Below are 22,669 nucleotides of genomic sequence, written 5' to 3' on the forward strand. Positions count from 1 at the left end.
CCGGAGCCGCGCCGTCAACCCCCTCACAGCAGCCAGAAGAAAGAAGCCGGGTGAGTATATAGAAGAACTGAAGACTTCAGTGATGGCAGAAGACTTCAGTAACCAGGTACAGCGCGGCGGTCGCGCTGCGCGCCATGCTCCCACACATACTTCCAACGGCACTTACAGGGTGCAGGGCGCAGGGGGGGGCGCCCTGGGCAGCGTGTTACTGAAGGTTAGACTGGCTAAAAAAGTTATATTATAAGTGCCTAGGCACTAAATATAAGCCCCTGCCAGTATACATTTTCAAAATTGAGCGGGACTACAGCGTGCCGGGAGGGGGCGTGGCTTAGCCCTCACAGCTTACAAGCGCCATTTTCTCTCTTCACAGACTTGCAGAGACTCTGGCCCGGACCTCCACTCTCCTGATCAAGTACAGGGAGCAAAACGGTGGGGCACAGTTATTGGTGCTATTATAACAGCGCAGACATCATATATTCTTTCTCAGTATTATATGGGCGCTGGGGTGTGAGCTGGTAAACTCCCTCTGTGTTTCTCTAACAGGCTTCCCTGTGGGTCTGTCCCCTATAGCCAGTGTGCGCGTGTCGGTACGGTGTGTCGACATGTCTGAGGCTGAGTGCTCCTCCCCGGAGGAAGTTACTGGGGGCGCAGAGAAGGATTTGGGAGTGACTCTGTCGGCACCGCCGACTGCTGATTGGGTGAATATGTTGAGTACATTGAATGCAAATGTGGCGTTATTGTCTAAAAGGCTGGATAAATCTGATTCTCAGACACAAACGTGGAGACAATCCATGGAGGACTACAACAATGCAAAAAACTGTAACCAGGCGCTAATATATCATTACCATATTTAGATGGTTGTATTGCTGGTAATGAATTTCCTATACAAAAAATGTTACAATATGTGTATAAACCAGCTGCAGGAGAAAACTTGACTTGGGGTAAGTCAAGTCAAAAAGAACCGGCACTTTACAGTCCCCGGTAACACTAGAACAACAAACTAATCCCCTCCTGTGCTATAAATGTTATGATATGGCTCAGAGTTCAATGAAAAACAAATAAATAATTTATTATATTATGTATATTTTTTATTATTTAATAATATATATGTAGAATACACTTCAGACCGGTCAAATAAAAATCATTTACAAATATCTTGCCTAACTATAGGAGGTGGATCTTAGATAAACTTCTGTGCACAGAATAGAATAAAAAATATATAAAAATAAAAATAAAAAATTAATGAAAAATCAGTCCATATAGTGGATAAAAAATTACCAGCTAAATTCACACCCATGTAGTAGGTAGCATATTCATATGTTGTTATGTATTGGATATCCTCAATACGTTACCACTTGGCAAAGAAGACAATGTTGTGCAAGAAAACAGCTCCACGCTGGAGCCTTACGTGTAGCTTGCACCGATGGTTGTCATACGGGAAAGTTCAATGACATGTGAGACGGTCTCGGGCTGCGGGAACGGCGCTTCGCTGGCGCCTGCTATGCTGATATTTTACCCGACTTTCAGGCTCTGTGAGTTCACGTCTCCAAGTGCCGTATGCAGACACCTCAGTCACGGTTGTGATGTCCCGTTCTCCGTTATCTCCACAGAAAATGCTGCTGAATGGAGGTCTGTTGTAGGGGTGTAATTGAGCTGGTATACGGGTCCAAAGATCTGCTTCTGACGCGTTTCGCTCCTCTTATGGGGGCTTCCTCAAAGGCTTGATAAGGGAAGCCCCATAAGAGGAGCGAAACGCGTCAGAAGCAGATCTTTGGACCCGTATACCAGCTCAATTACACCCCTACAACAGACCTCCATTCAGCAGCATTTTCTGTGGAGATAACGGAGAACGGGACATCACAACCGTGACTGAGGTGTCTGCATACGGCACTTGGAGACGTGAACTCACAGAGCCTGAAAGTCGGGTAAAATATCAGCATAGCAGGCGCCAGCGAAGCGCCGTTCCCGCAGCCCGAGACCGTCTCACATGTCATTGAACTTTCCCGTATGACAACCATCGGTGCAAGCTACACGTAAGGCTCCAGCGTGGAGCTGTTTTCTTGCACAACATTGTCTTCTTTGCCAAGTGGTAACGTATTGAGGATATCCAATACATAACAACATATGAATATGCTACCTACTACATGGGTGTGAATTTAGCTGGTAATTTTTTATCCACTATATGGACTGATTTTTCATTAATTTTTTATTTTTATATATTTTTTATTCTATTCTGTGCACAGAAGTTTATCTAAGATCCACCTCCTATAGTTAGGCAAGATATTTGTAAATGATTTTTATTTGACCGGTCTGAAGTGTATTCTACATATATATTATTAAATAATAAAAAATATACATAATATAATAAATTATTTATTTGTTTTTCATTGAACTCTGAGCCATATCATAACATTTATAGCGCAGGAGGGGATTAGTTTGTAATCCATGGAGGACGCCTTGTCCCAGGTACAGGTCCCCTCAGGGTCACAAAAGCATTCATTTACCCAGATAGCTGATACGGACACGGACTCTGACTCCAGTGTCGACTATAGTGAGGCCAGTTTACATCCAAAAGTGATTAAGAGTATTCAGTACATGATTGTGGCTATTAAAGATGTTTTACATATTTCTGAAGTACCTGCTGTTCCTGTTACAAGGGTTTGTTTGTATAAGGGAAAGAAACCTGAGGTGACGTTTCCCCCCTCTCATGAACTGAACGCTCTTTGTGAAAAGGCTTGGGAATCGCCTGATAAACGGTGGCAGATTCCCAAGAGAATTTTTATGGCTTATCCTTTCCCCTCTGACGACAGGGAAAAGTGGGAGTCATCTCCCAATGTGGACAAAGATCTGTCAGTGCTGTCCAAGAAGGTGGCGCTTCCGTCTCCCGACACTGCTGCCCTCAAGGACCCTGCGGATCGTAAGCAGGAAACGACATTAAAGGCCATTTATGTCACTACGGGTGCACTCCTCAGACCTGCCGTGGCGTCGGCATGGGTGAGTAGTGCTATTGCTAAGTGGGCTGATAATTTGGCATCTGACATGGATACCCTGGATAGGGATAACATTCTTTTGACTCTCGGTTATATCAGGGACGCTGCAGCTTACCTAAAGGATGCGGCAAGGGATATTGGCCTCTTGGGATCAAGGGCCAATGCCATGGCAGTCTCGACCAGGAGAGCGCTGTGGATTCATCAATGGAATGCGGATGCCGACTCCAAGAAAGCCCTATAAAGGTAGGGTCTTGTTTGGTGACGGCTCGCTGACCTGGTGTCTACCGCTACAGCGGGTAAGTCATCTTTTCTTCCTTATGTTCCAGCACAACAGAAAAAGGCACCCCATTATCAGATGCAGTCCTTTCGGCCTAATAAGTACAAAAAAGGAAGAGGCTCGTACTTTCTTGCTTCAAAAGGTAGAGGAAGGGGAAAAAGGTCGCCTGCTGTGGCAGGCTCCCAGGACCAAAAGTCCTCCCCGGCGTCTGCCAAGTCTACTGCATGACTCTGGGGCTCCCCTACGGGAGTCCGTGCCGGTGGGGGCGCGTCTCTGACTCTTCAGTCAGGTCTGATTTCACTCGGGCCTAGATCCTTGGGTGTTAGACATAGTGTCCCAAGGGTACAAACTGGAGTTTCAGGAGGTGCCCCCCCACCGATTTTTCAAATCAGCCTTGCCAGTTTCCATCACAGAAAGGGAAGTAGTGAGTGCTGTGATACAAAAGCTGTGTCAATGTCCCAGTACCCCCGTCCCAACGGGGAGAAGGGTTTTATTCGAGCCTCTTTGTCGTGCCAAAGCCGGACGGCTCGGTCAGACCGTTCCTGAACCTAAAATCCCTCAATCTGTATTTCAAAACTTTCAAGTTCAAGATGGAATCTCTTCGAGCAGTGATCTCCAGTCTAGAAGGGGGGGATTTTATGGTGTCAGTCGACATAAAAGATGCCTACTTACACGTCCCGATATATCCTCCACATCAAGCTCTCCTGAGATTTGCGGTGCAGGATTATCATTACCAATTTCAGACGTTGCCGTTTGGGCTTTCCACGGGCCTGGGGGTCTTCACCAAAGTGATGGCGGAAATGATGGTACTCCTACGCAAGCAGGGTGTCACAATTATCCCGTACTTGGACGATCTCCTGATAAAGGCGAGATGAAAAGACCAGTTGCTAAGAAATGTGGAACTCTCCCTGACTGTTCTACAACATCATGGTTGGATTCTAAATTTGCCAAAGTCTCAGTTGATTCCGACAACTCGGCTGCCTTTCTTGGGCATGATCCTGGGCACGGAACTGCAGAGTGTTACTTCCAGCGGAAAAAGCTCTGGAAATCCAATGCATGGTCAAGGAGATTCTGAAACCGGCAAGAGTGTTGATTCATCAATGCACTCGAGTGCTAGGGAAGATGGTTGCGGCTTACGAAGCCATTCCGTTTGGCAGGTTTCATGCCCGGGTATTTCAGTGGGACCTGCTGGACAAATGGTCTGGGTCTCACCTGCACATGCACCGGAAAATAAGTCTATCTTCCAGGACCAGAATATCTCTCCTGTGGTGGCTGCAAAGTTCTCACCTTCTAGAGCAGGCCTGGCCAACCTGTGGCTCTCCAGATGTAGTGAAACTACACATCCCAGCATGCCCTGCCACAGTTTTAGCATTCCCGAATAGCAAAACTGTGGCAAGGCATGATGGGACTTGTAGTTTCACAACAGCTGGAGAGCCACAGGTTGGTCAGGCCAGTTCTAGAGGGACGCAAGTTCGGGATCCAAGATTGGGTCCTGCTGACCACGGATGCAAGTCCGAGGTTGGGGAGCAGTCACACGAGGAAGAAGTTTCCAGGGAAAATGGTCAAGCCAGGAAACTTGTCTCCACATAAACGTTCTGGAGTTAAGAGCCATTTACAACGGCCTTCTGCAAGCGGAACACCTTCTTCGAGGTCTACCTGTCCTGATTCAGTCGGACAACGTAACAGCGGTGGCGTACGTAAACCGCCAGGGCGGAACAAAGAGCAGAGCGGCGATGGCGGAGGCCACAAGAGTTCTCCGCTGGGCGGAAAAGCACGTGAGCGCTCTGTCAGCAGTCTTCCTTCCGGGCGTGGACAACTGGGAAGCAGACTTCCTCAGCAGACACGATCTCCATCCAGGAGAGTGGGCTCATCATCAAGAGGTATTTGCAGAAGTGTCAAGGCGTTGGGGAATTCCTCAAATAGACATGATGGCGTCTCGCCTCAACAAGAAACTTCAGAGGTATTGTTCCAGGTCAAGGGACCTCCAGGCCAGTGCAGTGGACGCCCTGGTTACTCCGTGGGTGTTTCAGTCGGTATATGTGTTCCCTCCACTTCCTCTCATTCCAAAAGTGTTGAGGATCATAAGACGAACAAGGGTTCCGGCAGTACTCGTCGTTCCAGATTGGCCACGGAGGGCCTGGTATCCGGATCTTCAGGAATTGCTCATAGAAGATCCTTGGCCGCTTCCTCTCAGAGAGGACCTATTACTGCAGGGGCCATGCATATTTCAAGACTTACCGCAGCTGCGTTTGACGGCGTGGAGGTTGAACGCCAAATCCTAGCTCGAAAGGGTATTCCCGGGGAAGTCATCCCCACTCTCCTTAAAGCTAGAAAGGAGGTCACGGCGAAGCATTATCACCGTATTTGGAGAAAATGTGTCGTGGTGTGAAGCCAAGAAAGCTCCTACGGAGGAGTTTCAGCTGGGTCGTTTCCTCCATTTTTTGCAGGCAGGTGTGGATGCAGGCCTAAAATTGGGTTCCATCAAAGTGCAGATTTCGGCTTTATCTATTTTCTTTCAAAAAGAATTGGCCGCCCTTCCTGAAGTTCAGACTTTCATGAAGGGAGTGTTGCATATCCATCCTCCGTTTGTGTCACCCGTGGCACCGTGGGATCTTGACGTGGTGTTACACTTTCTTATGTCTCCCTGGTTTGAACCTTTGCGAAAGGTTGAGTTGAAATTTCTCACTTGGAAAGTGGTCATGCTTTTGGCCTTGTCATCCGCCAGACGGGTGTCGGAATTGGCGGCTTTGTCTCACAAGAGCCCATATTTGATTTTCCATGTGGATAGAGCGGAATTGAGGACTAGTCAACAATTTCTGCCGAAGGTGGTTTCTTCGTTGCACATAAATCAAGCTATTTGGTGCCTGTGGCTACGGATGCCGTGATGGTGCCAAAATCTCTCGCTGTCGTAAGAGCTTTGAAAATTTATGTCGCCAGAACGGCTAGGGTGAGGAAAACGGAGGCTCTGTTTGTCCTGTATGCTTCCAACAAGATTGGAAATCCTGCTTCCAAGCAGACTATTGCACGCTGGATTTGTAATACGATTCAGCACGCTCATTCTACGGCTGGATTGCCGTTGCCAAAGTCAGTGAAGGCCCATTCTACCTGGAAGGTGGGCTCATCTTGGGCGGCTGCCCGAGGAGTCTCGGCACTTTGTCGAGCAGCTACGTGGTCGGGTTCAAACACTTTTGCTAAGTTCTACAAGTTTGATACCCTGGCTGATGAGGACCTCAATCGGTGCTGCAGAGTAGTCCGCACTCTCCCGCCCGGTCTGGAGCTTTGGTATAGACCCCATGGTCCTTTTGGAGTCCCCAGCATCCTCTAGGATGTAAGAGAAAATAGGATTTCTCTATCGTCCTAGTGGATGCTGGGGTTCCTGAAAGGACCATGGGGAATAGCGGCTCCGCAGGAGACAGGGCACAAAAGTAAAGCTTTCCGATCAGGTGGTGTGCACTGGCTCCTCCCCCTATGACCCTCCTCCAAGCCAGTTAGATTTTTGTGCCCGGCCGAGAAGGGTGCAATCTAGGTGGCTCTCCTAAAGAGCTGCTTAGAAAAGTTTAGCTTAGGTTTTTTATTTTACAGTGAGTCCTGCTGGCAACAGGATCACTGCAACGAGGGACTTAGGGGAGAAGAAGTGAACTCACCTGCGTGCAGGATGGATTGGCTTCTTGGCTACTGGACATCAGCTCCAGAGGGACGATCACAGGTACAGCCTGGATGGTCACCGGAGCCTTGCCGCCGGCCCCCTTGCAGATGCTGAAATAAGAAGAGGTCCAGAATCGGCGGCAGAAGACTCCTCAGTCTTCTAAAGGTAGCGCACAGCACTGCAGCTGTGCGCCATTTTCCTCTCAGCACACTTCACACGGCAGTCACTGAGGGTGCAGGGCGCTGGGAGGGGGGCGCCCTGGGAGGCAAATGAAAACCTATTTTGGCTAAAAATACCTCACATATAGCCTCCGGAGGCTATATGGAGATATTTAACCCCTGCCAGAATCCGTTAAGAGCGGGAGACGAGGCCGCCGAAAAAGGGGCGGGGCCTATCTCCTCAGCACACAGCGCCATTTTCCCTCACAGAAAGGCTGGAGGGAAGGCTCCCAGGCTCTCCCCTGCACTGCACTACAGAAACCGGGTTAAAACAGAGAGGGGGGGCACTAATTTGGCGTTAGAAATATATAAAAAAGATGCTATAAGGGAAAACACTTATATAAGGTTGTCCCTATATAATTATAGCGTTTTTGGTGTGTGCTGGCAAACTCTCCCTCTGTCTCTCCAAAGGGCTAGTGGGTCCTGTCCTCTATCAGAGCATTCCCTGTGTGTGTGCTGTGTGTCGGTACGTGTGTGTCGACATGTAGGAGGACGATGTTGGTGAGGAGGCGGAGCAATTGCCTGTAATGGTGATGTCACTCTCTAGGGAGTCGACACCGGAATGGATGGCTTATTTAGGGAATTACGTGATAATGTCAACACGCTGCAAGGTCGGTTGACGACATGAGACGGCCGACAAACAATTAGTACCGGTCCAGACGTCTCAAAAACACCGTCAGGGGTTTTAAAACGCCCGTTTACTTTAGTCGGTCGACACAGACACAGACAGGGACACTGAATCCAGTGTCGACGGTGAATAAACAAACGTATTCCTTATTAGGGCCACACGTTAAAGGCAATGAAGGAGGTGTTACATATTTCTGATACTACAAGTACCACAAAAGAGGGTATTATGTGGGATGTGAAAAAACTACCATAGTTTTTCCTGAATCAGATAAATTAAATAAAGTGTGTGATGATGCGTGGGTTCCCCCCGATAGAAAATTATGGGCGGTATACCCTTTCCCGCCAGAAGTTAGGGCGCGTTGGGAAACACCCCTTAGGGTGGATAAGGCGCTCACACGCTTATCAAAACAAGTGGCGGTACCGTCTATAGATAGGGCCGTCCTCAAGGACCAGCTGACAGGAGGCTGGAAAATATCATAAAAAGTATATACACACATACTGGTGTTATACTGCGACCAGCGATCGCCTCAGCCTGGATGTGCAGAGCTGGGGTGGCTTGGTCGGATTCCCTGACTAAAAATATTGATACCCTTGACAGGGACAGTATTTTATTGACTATAGAGCATTTAAAGGATGCATTTCTATATATGCGAGATGCACAGAGGGATATTTGCACTCTGGCATCAAGAGTAAATGCGATGTCCATAACTGCCAGAAGATGTTATGGACACGACAGTGGTCAGGTGATGCAGATTCCAAACGGCACAAAGGTGTATTGCCGTATAAAGGAAGAGGAGTTATTTGGGGTCGGTCCATCGGACCTGGTGGCCACGGCAACTGCTGGAAAATCCACCGTTTTTACCCTAAGTCACATCTCTGCAGAAAAAGACACCGTCTTTTCAGCCTCAGTCCTTTCGTCCCTATAAGATCATATCTGCCCAGGGATAGAGGAAAGGGAAGAAGACTGCAGCAGGCAGCCCATTCCCAGGAACAGAAGCGTTCCACCGCTTCTGACAAGTTCTCAGCATGGCGCTGAGACCGTACAGGACCCCTGGATCCTACAAGTAGTATCCCAGGGGTACAGATTGGAATGTCGAGACGTTTCCCCTTCGCAGGCTCCTGAAGTCTGCTTTACCAAGGTCTCCCTCCGACAAGGAGGCAGTATGGGAAAAAATTCACAAGCTGTATTCCCAGCAGGTGATAATTAAATTACCCCTCCTACTACAAGAAAAGGGGTATTATTCCACACTATATTGTGGTACTGAAGCCAGAAGGCTAGGTGAGACTTATTCTAAATCTAAAAAATTTTTGAACACTTACAAAGGTTCAAATCAAGATGGAGTCACTCAGAGCAGTGATAACGAACAGGAAGAAGGGGACTATATAGTGTCCCGGGACATCAGGGATGCTTACCTCTATGTCCCAAATTTGCCCTTCTCACTAAGGGTACCTCAGGTTCGTGGTGCAGAACTGTCACTATCAGTTTCAGACGCTGCCGTTTGGATTGTCCACGGCACCCCGGGTCTTTACTAAGGTAATGGCCGAAATGATGATTCTTCTTCGAAGAAAAGGCGTCTTAATTATCCCTTACTTGGACGATCTCCTGATAAGGGCATAGTCCAGGGAACAGTTGGAGGTAGGAGTAGCACTATCTCGGATACTGCTACAACAGCACGGGTGGATTCTAAATATTCCAAAATCGCAGCTGATCCCGACGACACGTCTGCTGTGCCTAGGGATGATTCTGGACACAGTCCAGAAAAAGGTGTTTCTCCCGAAAGAGAAAGCCAGGGAGTTATCCGAGCTAGTCAGGAACCTCCTAAAAACAGTGCATCATTGCACAAGGGTCCTGGTAGAAAATGGTGGCTTCCTACGAAGCAATTCCATTCGGCAGATTTCACGCAAGAACTTTTCAGTGGGATCTGCTGGACAAATGGTCCGGATCGCATCTTCAGATGCATCAGCGGATAACCCTATATCCAAGGACAAGGGTGTCTCTCCTGTGGTGGTTACAGAGTGCTCATCTTCTAGAGGGCCGCAGATTCGGCATTCAGGATTGGATGCTGGTGACCACGGAGCCCAGCCCGAGAGGCTGGGGAGCAGTCACACAAAGAAAAAAATTTCCAGGGAGTGTGATCAAGTCTGGAGACTTTTCTCCACATAAATATACTGGAGCTAAGGGTAAATTTATAATGCTCTAAGCTTAGCAAGACCTCTGCTTCAAGGTCAGCCGGTATTGATCCAGTGGGAAAAACATCACGGCAGTCGCCCACGTAAACAGACAGGGCGACACAAGAAGCAGGAGGGCAATGGCAAAAACTGCAAGGACTTTTCGCTGGGCGGAAAATCATGTGATAGCACTGTCAGCAGTGTTTCATCCCGGGAATGGAAACTGGGAAGCAGACTTCCTCAGCAGGCACGACCTCCACCCGGGAGAGTGGAAACTTCATCGGGAAGTTTTTTCCACATGATTGTAAACCGTTGGGAAATACCAAAGGTGGACATGATGGCGTCCCGTCTGAACAAAAAACGGGACAGGTATTGCGCCAGGTCAAGAGACCCTCAGGCAATAGCTGTGGACGTTCTGGTAACACCGTGGGTGTACCAGTCGGTGTATGTGTTCCCTCCTCTGCTTCTCATACCTAAGGTGCTGAGAATTATAAGACGTAGAGGAGTAAGAACTATACTCATGGCTCCGGATTGGCCAAGAAGGACTTGGTACCCGGAACTTCAAGAGATGTTTACAGAGGTCTTATGGCCTCTGCCGCTAAGAAGGGACTTGCTTCAGCAAGTACCATGTCTGTTCCAAGACTTACCGCAGCTGCGTTTGTTGGCATGGCGGTGGAACGCCGGATCCTAAGGGAAAAAGGCATTCCGGAAGAGGTCATTCCTACCCTGGTCAAAGCCAGAAAGGAGGTGACCGCACAACATTATCACCACATGTGGCGAAAATATGTTGCGTGGTGTGAGGCCAGGAAGGCCCCACAAAGAAATTTCAACTCGGTCGATTCCTGCATTTCCTGCAAACAGGAGTGTCTATGGGCCTCAAATTGGGGTCCATTAAGGTTCAAATTTCGGCCCTGTCAATTTTCTTCCAGAAAGAATTGGCTTCAGTTCCTGAAGTCCAGAACTTTGTCAAGGGAGTATTGCATATACAACCCTCTTTTGTGCCTCCAGTGGCACTGTGGGATCTCAACGTAGTTCTGGGATTCTTCAAATCACATTGGTTTAAAACCAGTCAAATCTGTGGATTTGAAGCATCTCACATGAAAAGTGACCATGTTCTTGGCCCTGGCCTGGACCAGGCGAGTGTCAAATTGGTGGTTTTTTTCTCAAAAAAGCCCATATTTGTTTGTCCATTCGGACAGGGCAGAGCTGCGGACTCGTCCCCAGTTCTCTCCCTAAGGTGGTGTCAGTGTTTCACCTGAACCAGCTTATTGTGGTGCCTTGCACCTACTAGGGACTTGGAGGACTCCAAGTTGCTAGATGTTGTCAGGGCCCTGAAAATATAGGTTCCAGGACGGCTGGAGTCAGGAAAACTGACTTGCTGTTATCCTGTATGCACCCAACAAACTGGGTGCTCTTGCTTTTAAGCAGACTATTGCTAGTTGGATGTGTAATACAATTCAGCTTGCACATTCTGTGGCAGGCCTGCCACAGCCAAAATATGTAAATGCCCATTCCACAAGGAAGGTGGGCTCATCTTGGGCGGCTGCCCGAGGGGTCTCGGCTTTACAACTTTGCCGAGCGGTTATTTAGTCAGGGGCAAACACGTTTGTAAAATCCTACAAATTTGATACCCTGGCTAAGGAGGACCTGGAGTTCTCTCATTCGGTGCTGCAGAGTCATCCGCACTCTCCCGCCCGTTTGGGAGCTTTGGTATAATCCCCATGGTCCTTTCAGGAACCCCAGCATCCACTAGGACGATAGAGAAAATAAGAATTTACTTACCGATAATTCTATTTCTCGGAGTCCGTAGTGGATGCTGGGCGCCCATCCCAAGTGCGGATTATCTGCAATACTTGTACATAGTTACAAAAATCGGGTTATTATTGTTGTGAGCCATCTTTTCAGAGGCTCCGCTGTTATCATACTGTTAACTGGGTTTAGATCACAAGTTGTACGGTGTGATTGGTGTGGCTGGTATGAGTCTTACCCGGGATTCAAAATTCCTCCCTTATTGTGTACGCTCGTCCGGGCACAGTACCTAACTGGCTTGGAGGAGGGTCATAGGGGGAGGAGCCAGTGCACACCACCTGATCGGAAAGCTTTACTTTTGTGCCCTGTCTCCTGCGGAGCCGCTATTCCCCATGGTCCTTTCAGGAACCCCAGCATCCACTACGGACTCCGAGAAATAGAATTATCGGTAAGTAAATTCTTATTTTTAATACCTTCCGGTAAATCCTTTTCTCCTAGTCCGTAGAGGATGCTGGGCGCCCATCCCAGTGCGGACTGTTACTTGCAGTTGTTGTTTTCAGTTACACGAAGGTTTCGTTCATACTGTTATCTGGTATTCCTGGTAATCCAGTTCTACGGTGTGTTGTGGTGTGAGCTGGTATGTGTCTTACCCTTAGTTTAACAAAAATCCTTTTCCTCGAAATGTCCGTCTCCCTGTGCACATTTCCTATAACTGAGGTCTGGAGGAGGGGCATAGAGGGAGGAGCCAGTTCACACCCATTCAAAGTCTTATAGTGTGCCCATGTCTCCTGCGGATCCCGTCTATACCCCCATGGTCCTTTTGGAGTCCCCAGCATCCTCTACGGACTAGGAGAAAAGGATTTACCGGTAGGTATTAAAATCCTATTTTTTTTGTTTTCCTTCTCTTTAGTAATAATATTTGTGAAGCCTGGATGAAAACTGAAAGGAATTATTTAGGTTTTGCGCAGATTAAACCTATTACTCCTTTTTAAAAGTGGTCGCAGAAAATGGGAATAACCAGTTCCTGTAAAGGCTCTGGTTTTCCAAGGGCCACCACCATTTCGATCCCCCAACACTGCAGTCCTGAAGGAGAGTGCTGATTGAAAAATTCTGATTTATTTATCATTCATAAGGGATACTGGGGACACTTAATACGATGGGGTATAGATGGGGTCCAAAGAAGCCGGTGCACCTTCAAATTCTTCAACAGGGTGTGCTGGCTCCTCCCCTCTATGCCCTCCCTCACAGCTCAGTTTAAAAAATGTGCCCTCAGGAGAGGATGCAACTCTGGAGCTCCAGAGAGTTTTCTTCAGTTTATTTTCATTGTTTATTATTTTCAGGTAGGCTGTTGGGCAACAGATTACTTGCACCGAGGGACACTGAGGAGGGGGCGACACCGAAGTGAGTCAGATCCCGCTGACAGGATAACGGTCCTGAGGGTCAGTGCACCGCAGTCATTGCGCTCTAGCGCACACACCTGCAGCATGCCGCTCACCCCCATCACAGAGCCTGAAGATCAGAAGAGTGGTGAGTGTTGCCGGGGGGCCGGCTAGCGGGGTTCCCCCCAATCTTGGTGCAGCAAGGATGCTGGGTGGGCATACGGACTCCCTCTGGGGTGATCCCATAGCCCCCCCTGCGCAGACTGGCAACGCAGTGGAAATAGGTGATGGGGCCTCATTTCACACACTATTAGGAGACTTTTTGCCAATATAAAGCTTACTGTAGCTCCGGCGCCATTGTAGGGGGCGAAGCTATCTCAGAGCGGGACCACAGGCTTCCTGGCGCCATTTCTCTTCATACAGTGCCTGCTCCTCCAGGGATACTCCAACAACCTACACTCGGTACAGGAGTTGTTATAAGGGGGAGAGCTGCGGTAGGAACCTTAAACAGGCTCTTAGCACATAAACTAACCATATAGTCTTGCATTCTTACTGGGTGTGCTGGTCCCTCCTCTCTGGGTCTCTCTCCACACATACTGGGCTGGGCAGGCTTGCTTGCACCCCTCTGTGTGTGTGTGCTGGTGTTGGTCTTCCTGTCAGCATGGTGGAAGTGGACCTCATATCACTCCAGGTCCCCCCCCCCTTCCCTCCCCTGCTGGATGACTAAGCTGGATAAAGCTGGCTCAGACTGGTTTTCCTCTGGGTGGTGTGTATTCCCACCTAATAAGTGAAACAATGTTGCCTATCCTACAGAGGATAGAGCGCCAAACCTCTGGGAGGGGCGGTCTTGTAAGAGCCCTGATGCAGAGGAGAGAGGCATTGCTTATAGATAGATATATATTTTAGCTTAGTGCAGACTGCGTTGCTTGCTGACCGTTTTCCAGGGTTTGTCAGGGTAGGTTCTGGCGCCAGCTTAGTATAGACTCTTCTGCTGAGATCTTCTTAATTTATTTTAGTTATAGTCATATGTTTTATCTTCCAACGGACTCTGCTGACGGGTCCTGCGGAGGAAGAACAACAGACTTTCAACCCAGTTCAACTCAAACTGTATAAACAGTTGGTGTGGGGTTTGTAAACTTCAGGCTGGTTAAGGAATTTTTGATTTTTCACTTTAATATAATTCCAACTGTGTGACTCCTACATTTTTCATTGCTCCTTATATCCCTACAGTCTTTCTTCTCCTACTCTAATAGAGTGAAAGTACTGCTGATTGGTGTGAGAGTGTATGTTAAACATGTGTAAAGCACCAACCAAGACCAAAAAAACTTGCTACGTATGTTAAAAATGTGAAAAAAAGAGCACTAATGTTGGCAGCTCAGGGTTGTGCGACGCATGTCTGGGAATGGACGCTCAACCTGGGAGCAGTGGTCCATCAGGGTCATGGGAAAATGCCCTGGCGGATATTTCTAAAGAGATGGCGGAATCCTGCAAGCAACATTTAGAATGGGCTGCAGGCTTTTCCAAGACTATGGAGGAATTCTTAATTAGAATTACGCCACCCACACGAGTAGAAATTAATATGTGTAAAGCTGTAAAGAGGCCCCTCCCCCCTTCTGCAGGAGGAGGAGGAAGGTCTCATTGGGGATGAGGAGGAGGGAGAGTCAGTGGAGGCAATCATTGACGTCCGCTCTCAGGAAGAGACCGCTGAAGTCAAGGGATTAGTTCCTCTTATTGAGGAGGTTAAACGAGTCCTTAACTTCAAGGAAGAAGAGGTTAAGGAATCTGAGGCCATTGATTTATTTGAGTCTGAAAAACTGTAAATGGCAGTTTTTCCAATTCCTCAGACTCTCCAGGATCAAATGGGAGAAGCATGTAAGCAGCCTGATAAACGCTTCCAAATTCCAAAAAAGTTCACGGCTAATTACCCATTACCCAAGGGTGTCATGTCCAAGTGGGAGGTTCCGCCGATTGTGGACGTCTCCCTGGCTAGACTGTCAAAAAAGACAATCTTGCCGATACCAAACATGACTACACTAAAGGATGTGTCGGATCGTAAATTAGACACAGCACTGAAATCTATTTTTGTCACTGCTGGAGCATCGCACAGACCTACAATTATTAGTGCTTGCATGACCAAGGCTATTGTAGTGTGGGCTGGTCAAATTGTTCAGGTTGTAAAGGAAGATAACAGCTAAGAGGACATAGTTAGACTAGCAGAATAGCATCACGCATCTTGGCTTTGGCTATATCTGCCAGAAGGATTCTGTGGCTCAGAGAATGGCAAGTGGATTCTGATTCCAAGAAGGCAGTGGAAGCAATCCCCTTTGTAGGTGATACTTTATTTGGTCCGGAATTAGACAAGTGGATTTCACAGGCAACAGCGTGGAAATCTACTTTTCTGCCTACCACATATCCTAGGACCACGCGATCGGTCAGAAGAAATTATTCTGGTCCTGTGTTCAGTTCATTTAGGTCTCAATCCTTTCGAGCTAGAGGAAGAGGTTTTGGCGCTCAAGCTCGTGGAGAGGCTGTTCCCAGACCACAACCAGAAAACAGGACCCTAAACCTGCTGACAAGACCATGGCATGACAGTCTCCCAGCTCACCTTGGGTCTCCTTTGGTGGGCGCACGGTTCGAAAGGTTTTCGGTACACCTGGGCCAAAACCTCACCAGAAGTCCAGATCAACAATATTATTTCCCAGTGATACAAAATAGATTTTCTAAACCGCCCTCACAGTCAGTTCTTTACAACAGACCTTCCTCTGTGTCCTCAGAAAGCGAGGGCATTAGATACGGCAATTCAAAAGTTACTTCAGACGGAAGTAATTATGCATGTCCCGACTTCTCAAAGAGGAACGGGATTTTATTCAAATCTTTTTGTAGTGCCAAAACAGGATGGGTCTGTCAGGCCAATCCTCAATTTAAAAGTTTTGAATCAGTTCCTGAAAGTTTACAGGTTCAAGATGGAGTCAATACAGTCAGTTATTGCGGGACTGGAACAGGAAGAGTTCATGGTGTTCATGGGCATAAAGGATGCGTACCTTCATGTCCCGATTTGGACCCCGCCCCAAGCTTATTTACGGTTTGCAGTGGCCAAGAATCACTACCAGTTCAGAGCCCTACCATTCGGCCTATCATTAACCCCTGAGAGTCTTCACAAAGATCATGGCAGTCATGGTCGCAAAATTGAGATCGTTTGGGGTATTGGTAATCCCATATCTGGACGACCTTCTGATCGAGGCTCCCTCTCAGGAGCAGTTGATCCGGCATGCTCAGACCACTCATCAGTTTCTGATTCAACACGGTTGGATCGTGAATTTAAAAAAATTCAACCTACAACCGACACTGAGGATTCAATTCCTGAGCCTCATTTTAGATACGATACATCTGAAGGTGTTTCTCCTAGAAGACCAGATTTGAGGCAATAAGGAAATGGTACGTCAGGTTCTGCAAAACCAGACGGTCTCTCTGCATCTTTTGTGTAAAGCTTCTTGGAAAGACTGTTCCCTTTTCTCTTCTTCTTTTCAAATTAGGGGGCGTGAAGGGGGTGGAGCCAGCTGTGCATACTTTTTTGATTATATTGTGCTACCTCCGGTCTGCATTCCTTCACACCCAGCTGTCTAAGAAATCTGCAGTGTCCCCGAGGTGGATGCAGAGAAATGGATTATTCGGTAAGTAACAAAATCCTCTTTTTTTTTTTTTTTTTTTGTATCTTTTTATTTAGCTGCTAGTGCTTTTCTGATTCGTGATTCTGCTTTTCACTTGGCCGTTGAAAAATGGTCTGAGCAGTTTTTCAGAGTTTGCAGTTTAGTGATTATTTTTGACCACATCCAAGAGGTGTGTTGAGTTTTTGGGGCATGCAGCTTTGGATGCTAGCCTAATAGGATCCAGAATTTCAGCTTAGTTGTTGCTCTCTACCATACTTTCTTAGGACATAGAGGCAGAAATAAAGACTGGGGTCAGTTACTCATTTGGAACACATACAATGTACTGGCGGGCAGGATGTCGGCCGTCCATATCCCGACAGCGGCATCCCATCCGCCAGAATGCTGGCAACAGGGCGAGCGCTGAGTCCCCTTGTGGGCTCGCTGTGCTTGCCACAGGATCTGTTTACACTCTGTGGTTGTCGTGAACACCCACAAGTGGAAATAGTCCTGTTTTGCCGGGATTCTGGCGTCAGTATCCTGACCGCCGGCGTCCCGACAGCCGGCAAATTGAATGGATCCCGTTCTTTTTACTCTTAATTTCGTTAATGAGGGGCGCTGTAGTACAGGTATATCTTATCAGAATTCCACACAGGGGTTTTTTGCACGGCTATTTTCCTGATCCCATGTGATAAACCCTTCACAGCTTATTGGACAGAAATTAATAGTTCGGAGTGAGCGCAAAGGGCTCTCTTGCGCTCACCCCACTGACTGCATGCCAGCAGTCAGGATCCCGACACCGGGAAGCTGGGCGCCGGCATCCCAAACGCCAGAATAACATACTACACCCCATTGTACCATATCATTGAGTGCTGCCTTGGTGGCACAGCAAGGGGTCTTGTCTGAGCATTGTTGTCTGGGGCCGCCTGGCCTTCCATAGACACACTCACTAAATTCTGCAGATTCAATAGTTTTGCGTCTAAAGATGCCAGTTTTTCCAAAAGGGACTGATTCAAGATGTCTTGTTTCCGGTGTCTCCCACATAGGGGTCTATTTAATTGATGCTGGATCCTTTCCGACGGAAAGGATCCGACATTTCAGTATTCAATTAGCGGCCAAATCCGACAGGTTTTGGTCGTTCCCGACAATGCCAATCTGACTTTTTTTTAAAGTCGGATGGACATTGTCGGAAACGGTCTAAAACCTGTCGGATTTGGCCGTGGATCCGCGGCTAGTCCGCCGATCCACGTCTTTTCCGACAAGTCGGTTTTTCTGACTTGTCGAAAAAAACGGCAGTTTGATTGAATAGGTCGAATCTGGATTTGACCTTAAATTGTCGGAAACTGCCATTTATCCGACGAGTCGGGAAATCCGACTTGAATTGAATAGACCCATAAGAGAGGATATGGTATATTTACACTTACATTAATTCTTGTTAAGGTTCTTTTTTTCTGTTTTTGATGGAGATCCTTATATTTTGTTCTGTTCCTCTTAGTTATGTCCTTCGGGCTTTGTTAGTAATATTACTGAAGTTGACTATAGATGTACAGAAGAGGGAGGAGCTTGAACTTTTGGAGACACATTCAAGTGCCCACACTCCAGTGAAGTGCCTCTTTATTCCAAATGCCTGCAGTATGCCTTAGTATACTCCATTAACACAGGGAAGGTCATAATCCAGTTGAAATGCATCTTCATAAGTTAAAGTAAACTAAATGCTTGCACACTTAGAAGCACCCACGGTGTTGGCTGAACCATTATATGAGGGATATATACTAAGCCTTTGAAAGTGATAAAGTGAAGAGAGAGAAAGTACCAACCAACCAGCTCCCAACTGTCATTATTCAAACACAGCCTGTAACATGGCAGGAGCTGATTGGCTGGTACTTTCTCCACTTTATCACTTTAGAAGGCATAATGCATCTCCCCCTATGTGAGAATTATTTGTACTTTATACTATAGTAATGTCACTGGTTCTTTGTGCATTTATAGGTCACATGATGGTTTATGCTGTTTTAGTAGCGCTGACTTTCTAGAACCTAAAAGCAGAACATCTAGTGTAATTACTCTTCAATTGTAAACGGTTTTAATTTTTTTCTTTTTTTAATAATTAGCTTTCAGAAACGAAGAAGAAGGTGGATGATGATGTAGGAACTATAGAAGGACTAGAGGAGGTCAAGAAGAAACTCTTGAAGGACATGGAATTGATGGGTCAACGTTTGGAGGAAAAGGGGCTGGCATATGAAAAATTGGAGAAGACCAAAAACAGACTTCAGCAGGAACTGGATGACCTTATAGTAGACCTGGATCACCAGAGGCAGATCGTGTCCAACCTGGAGAAGAAACAGAAAAAGTTTGATCAGGTGAGTATGTTGACTCTAGCCTTTTATTTGGTGGTCAATAGAAAGGTTTCAAATAGATCTATAATCACCTATATGCAAAGGTGCGGATGTTACAGGAGTGATTTTGGAATGCACATATTGGTCTACGGAATATATGCAGTCTGAGACCGTATCACTTAAGCAAGACCATACAGTGCTTTCAAAACAATGCTGACTTGCTTAGTTACTCAAAAAAAAATGTAAAAATGTTTTACCTTTGTCATTCTTCCCAGCTCCTTGCTGAAGAGAAAAACATATCTGCCCGATGTGCTGAAGAACGTGACAGGGCTGAGGCAGATGCTCGGGAGAAGGAGACTAAGGCTCTCTCGCTGGCCAGGACCCTTGAAGAAGCACTAGAAGCTAGAGATGAGTTTGAGAGGCTGAACAAGCAGCTAAGAGCAGAAATGGAGGATTTAATGAACTCTAAGGATGATGTGGGAAAGAACGTAAGTATGCCATCATCAGGTGTTGCGTTTATGATTTTTTAAGCATTGGGAAAATAGACACTTGTATCTTTTTAGTGCAACACTATGGTCTGTTTTAGATTTCTTGCTTGCAAAGTTTATTTTTTCTTGTTGAAATTATGTTCATCCGTTCTCCAGTATTTTATGCTGTTCAGTTTTTGTTTTGGGATTTAGGTTATCCTGTTTATAGATAAGACTAAATAGATATTCTCCACTCCCCATTACTTTTTTTTTTAATTAGCCTGTTTGATTTTGTGATATGTTGCCATTAATTTGTAGCTATAGCTTGGTTGGTGTGCTTTTGATCTTCTGTCACTAGTGACTGTGGTCGTGGGTTTTTTTTTTTTCCTGCCCTTTTTCTTGTTTCTAGGTTAGTGATATTCAACATAATTGCAACTGTAGTTCTAGGTTGTTTGATCAGCCTGTTACCCATCTTATTCAACGTTGTGTTTTAGTTTACGGTCTTTTGTCATAGTTGCCCTATCTTCTTGTTTACGAACAACACCATTGGCAGTTGCAGCTCTATTATTGCATCCAAGAGCTGTTGGGTTGTTGTATCCTAACACTATATACAGCTGAGTTTGCTGTTGACACACTCTTGTCTACTGGCAGGTCCATGAGTTGGAAAAATCAAAGCGTGCACTTGAGCAGCAGGTAGAAGAGATGAGGACACAGCTGGAAGAATTGGAGGATGAGCTACAGGGTACAGAGGATGCCAAGCTGCGTCTGGAGGTGAACATGCAGGCTATGAAGGCACAGTTCGAGCGAGACTTACAGGCACGTGATGAGCAAAATGAAGAGAAGAAACGCATGTTGGTGAAACAGGTAAGTACTTGTGGTAATAGATGTCTGTGGGAAAGTGCACTAACGATGTCTGATAATCGCTATTGCCCCAAACTGATGTAGAGGCTGTATTTGTATTCCCAAGGTGAGGGAAATGGAAGCAGAACTGGAAGATGAGCGTAAGCAGCGCGCTCTGGCTGTTGCTACCAAGAAGAAGTTGGAAATGACTTTGAAGGATCTGGAGTCACAAATAGAGGCTGCAAATAAGGGACGGGAAGACGCCATCAAGCAACTGCGCAAACTGCAGGTAATGTTTGCTCGGAACTTGGATATGAGGCGGATGCTTCCATATACTTGGGAGAGAGCTAGTTCATTTACCACAGACCTGTAATATAAGTGGAACCATAGCAACCCTTCAGTGGCTTTCTTGTGGCTAGTTATATAACCTTCGTTATGGCTAGTAAGATAACTTTTTTTGTGGCTAGTTAGATAACTTTCTTTTTTCATCTGTGTTGCCAGGCTCAAATGAAAGATTACCAGAGGGAGCTTGAGGAGGCAAGAGCATCTCGAGATGATATCTTCACTCAGTCCAAGGAGAATGAGAAGAAGCTGAAAAATTTGGAGGCAGAAATTCTTCAGCTGCAGGAGGTGAGTATGGAGACGTGTAGGTACCTGGCAACTCATTAAGACATAATCCTGGAAATCTAGTAATGTTAAATGCCCAGAACAATCATCAGTGGATGGAACCAAGGAACTTTCCCCAAAACCATTAAAACTGCTTATACTGGTTGCCATTACTAATGACCCCCCATGCATGTACCAACAGTGTAAGGGGTATATGCAATTCACGGCGAATCGCGGCAAATTATCGCCGTTTTTAAATTCGACACAATTCGACAGGTGAATTCCGGCAGGTGGCTGCTGGAATTCACCATATTCAATGCAAAACGGATTCGACAGACCCGCGGGCGAAAATCGGCCGATTTGGCGGATTTTGCCGCGATTTTAAAAAACGGGGGAAAACGGGAAAAACCCGGGGGGGGAAATGGCGTGGGGTCCCCCCTCCAAAGCATAACCAGCCTCGGGCTCTTCGAGCTGGTCCTGGTTCTAAAAATGCGGGGGGGAAATTGACGGGATCCCCCGTATTTTTAAAACCAGCACCGGGCTCTGCGCCTGGTGCTGGTGCCAAAAATACGGGGGACAAAACGAGCAGGGGTCCCCCGTATTTTTCACACCAGCATCGGGCTCCACTAGCTGGACAGATAATGCCACAGCCGGGGGTCACTTTTATGCCGTGCCCTGCGGCCGTGGCATTAAATATCCAACTAGTCACCCCTGGCCGGGGTACCCTGGGGACCCCTACAATCAAGGGGTCCCCCCCCCCCCCCCAGCCACCCAAGGGCCAGGGGTGAAGCCCGAGGCTGTCCCCCCCCCCATCCAATGGGCTGCGGATGGGGGGGCTGATAGCCTTTTGTGATAATAAAAAGATATTGTTTTTTCCAGTAGTACTACAAGTCCCAGCAAGCCTCCCCCGCAAGCTGGTACTTGGAGAACCACAAGTACCAGCATGCGGGAGAAAAACGGGCCCGCTGGTACCTGTAGTACTACTGGAAAAAAAATACCCAAATAAAAACAGGACATAGACACCTTGATAGTAAAACTTTATTACACACTACCGACACACACACACACATACTTACCTATGTTGACACGCCGACTGCCACGGTCTCCGACGATCCGAGGGTACCTGTGAAAAAATTATACTCACCTTCCAGCGTCCAGAGGTACATCCACGTCCAGATATAAATCCACGTACTTGTTAAAAAAACAAACCGAACACCCGCTCCATACCGGACTAAAAGGGGTCCCATGCTTTCACATCAGACCCCTTTCTCCCGAATGCCGGGACATCACGTGACTCCTGTCACTGAAGTCCCTTCAGCCAATCAGGAAGCGCTACTTCCGTGGCGCTCACCTGATTGGCTGTGCGCTGTCTGTGCTGTGACAGCGCATCGCAAAGCCGCTCCATTAGTTTCAATGGTGGGAACTTAGCGGCTAGCGGTGGGGTTACCCGCGGTCAGCCGCTGACCGGCGGGTGACCTCACCGCTAGCCGCTAAGTTCCCACCATTGAATAAAATGGACGGGGCTGTGCGATGCGCTGTCTGAGTTCAGACAGCGCACAGCCAATCAGGTGAGCGCAACGAAGTTGCACTTCCTGATTGGCTTTAGAGACCTTTGTGTGACAGCTGTCACTGACAGGTCTCATTCGTGGAAAGGGGTCTCATGTGTCAGCATGGGACCCCTTTCAGTCCGGTGGCCCGTGTGTTCGTTTTCTTTTTTTGCC

General features: G+C 47.2%; 1 protein-coding gene across 2 annotated transcripts in view; it reads left to right on the top strand.

Annotated features, from left to right (window-relative positions):
- Positions 1-22,669, top strand: part of MYH10 (myosin heavy chain 10) — a 321,458-nt gene that overhangs the window by 292,936 nt on the left and 5,853 nt on the right. For both annotated transcript variants that reach the window (XM_063961060.1, XM_063961061.1), the window contains 5 exons: positions 18,811-19,059; positions 19,311-19,523; positions 20,154-20,366; positions 20,470-20,631; positions 20,844-20,972. In XM_063961060.1, coding sequence (XP_063817130.1) covers positions 18,811-19,059; positions 19,311-19,523; positions 20,154-20,366; positions 20,470-20,631; positions 20,844-20,972 — 966 coding nt within the window. The remainder of the gene's footprint in view (positions 1-18,810; positions 19,060-19,310; positions 19,524-20,153; positions 20,367-20,469; positions 20,632-20,843; positions 20,973-22,669) is intronic.

The sequence above is a fragment of the Pseudophryne corroboree genome, chromosome 3 (assembly GCF_028390025.1).
Source record: "Pseudophryne corroboree isolate aPseCor3 chromosome 3, aPseCor3.hap2, whole genome shotgun sequence".
NCBI lineage: Eukaryota > Metazoa > Chordata > Amphibia > Anura > Myobatrachidae > Pseudophryne > Pseudophryne corroboree.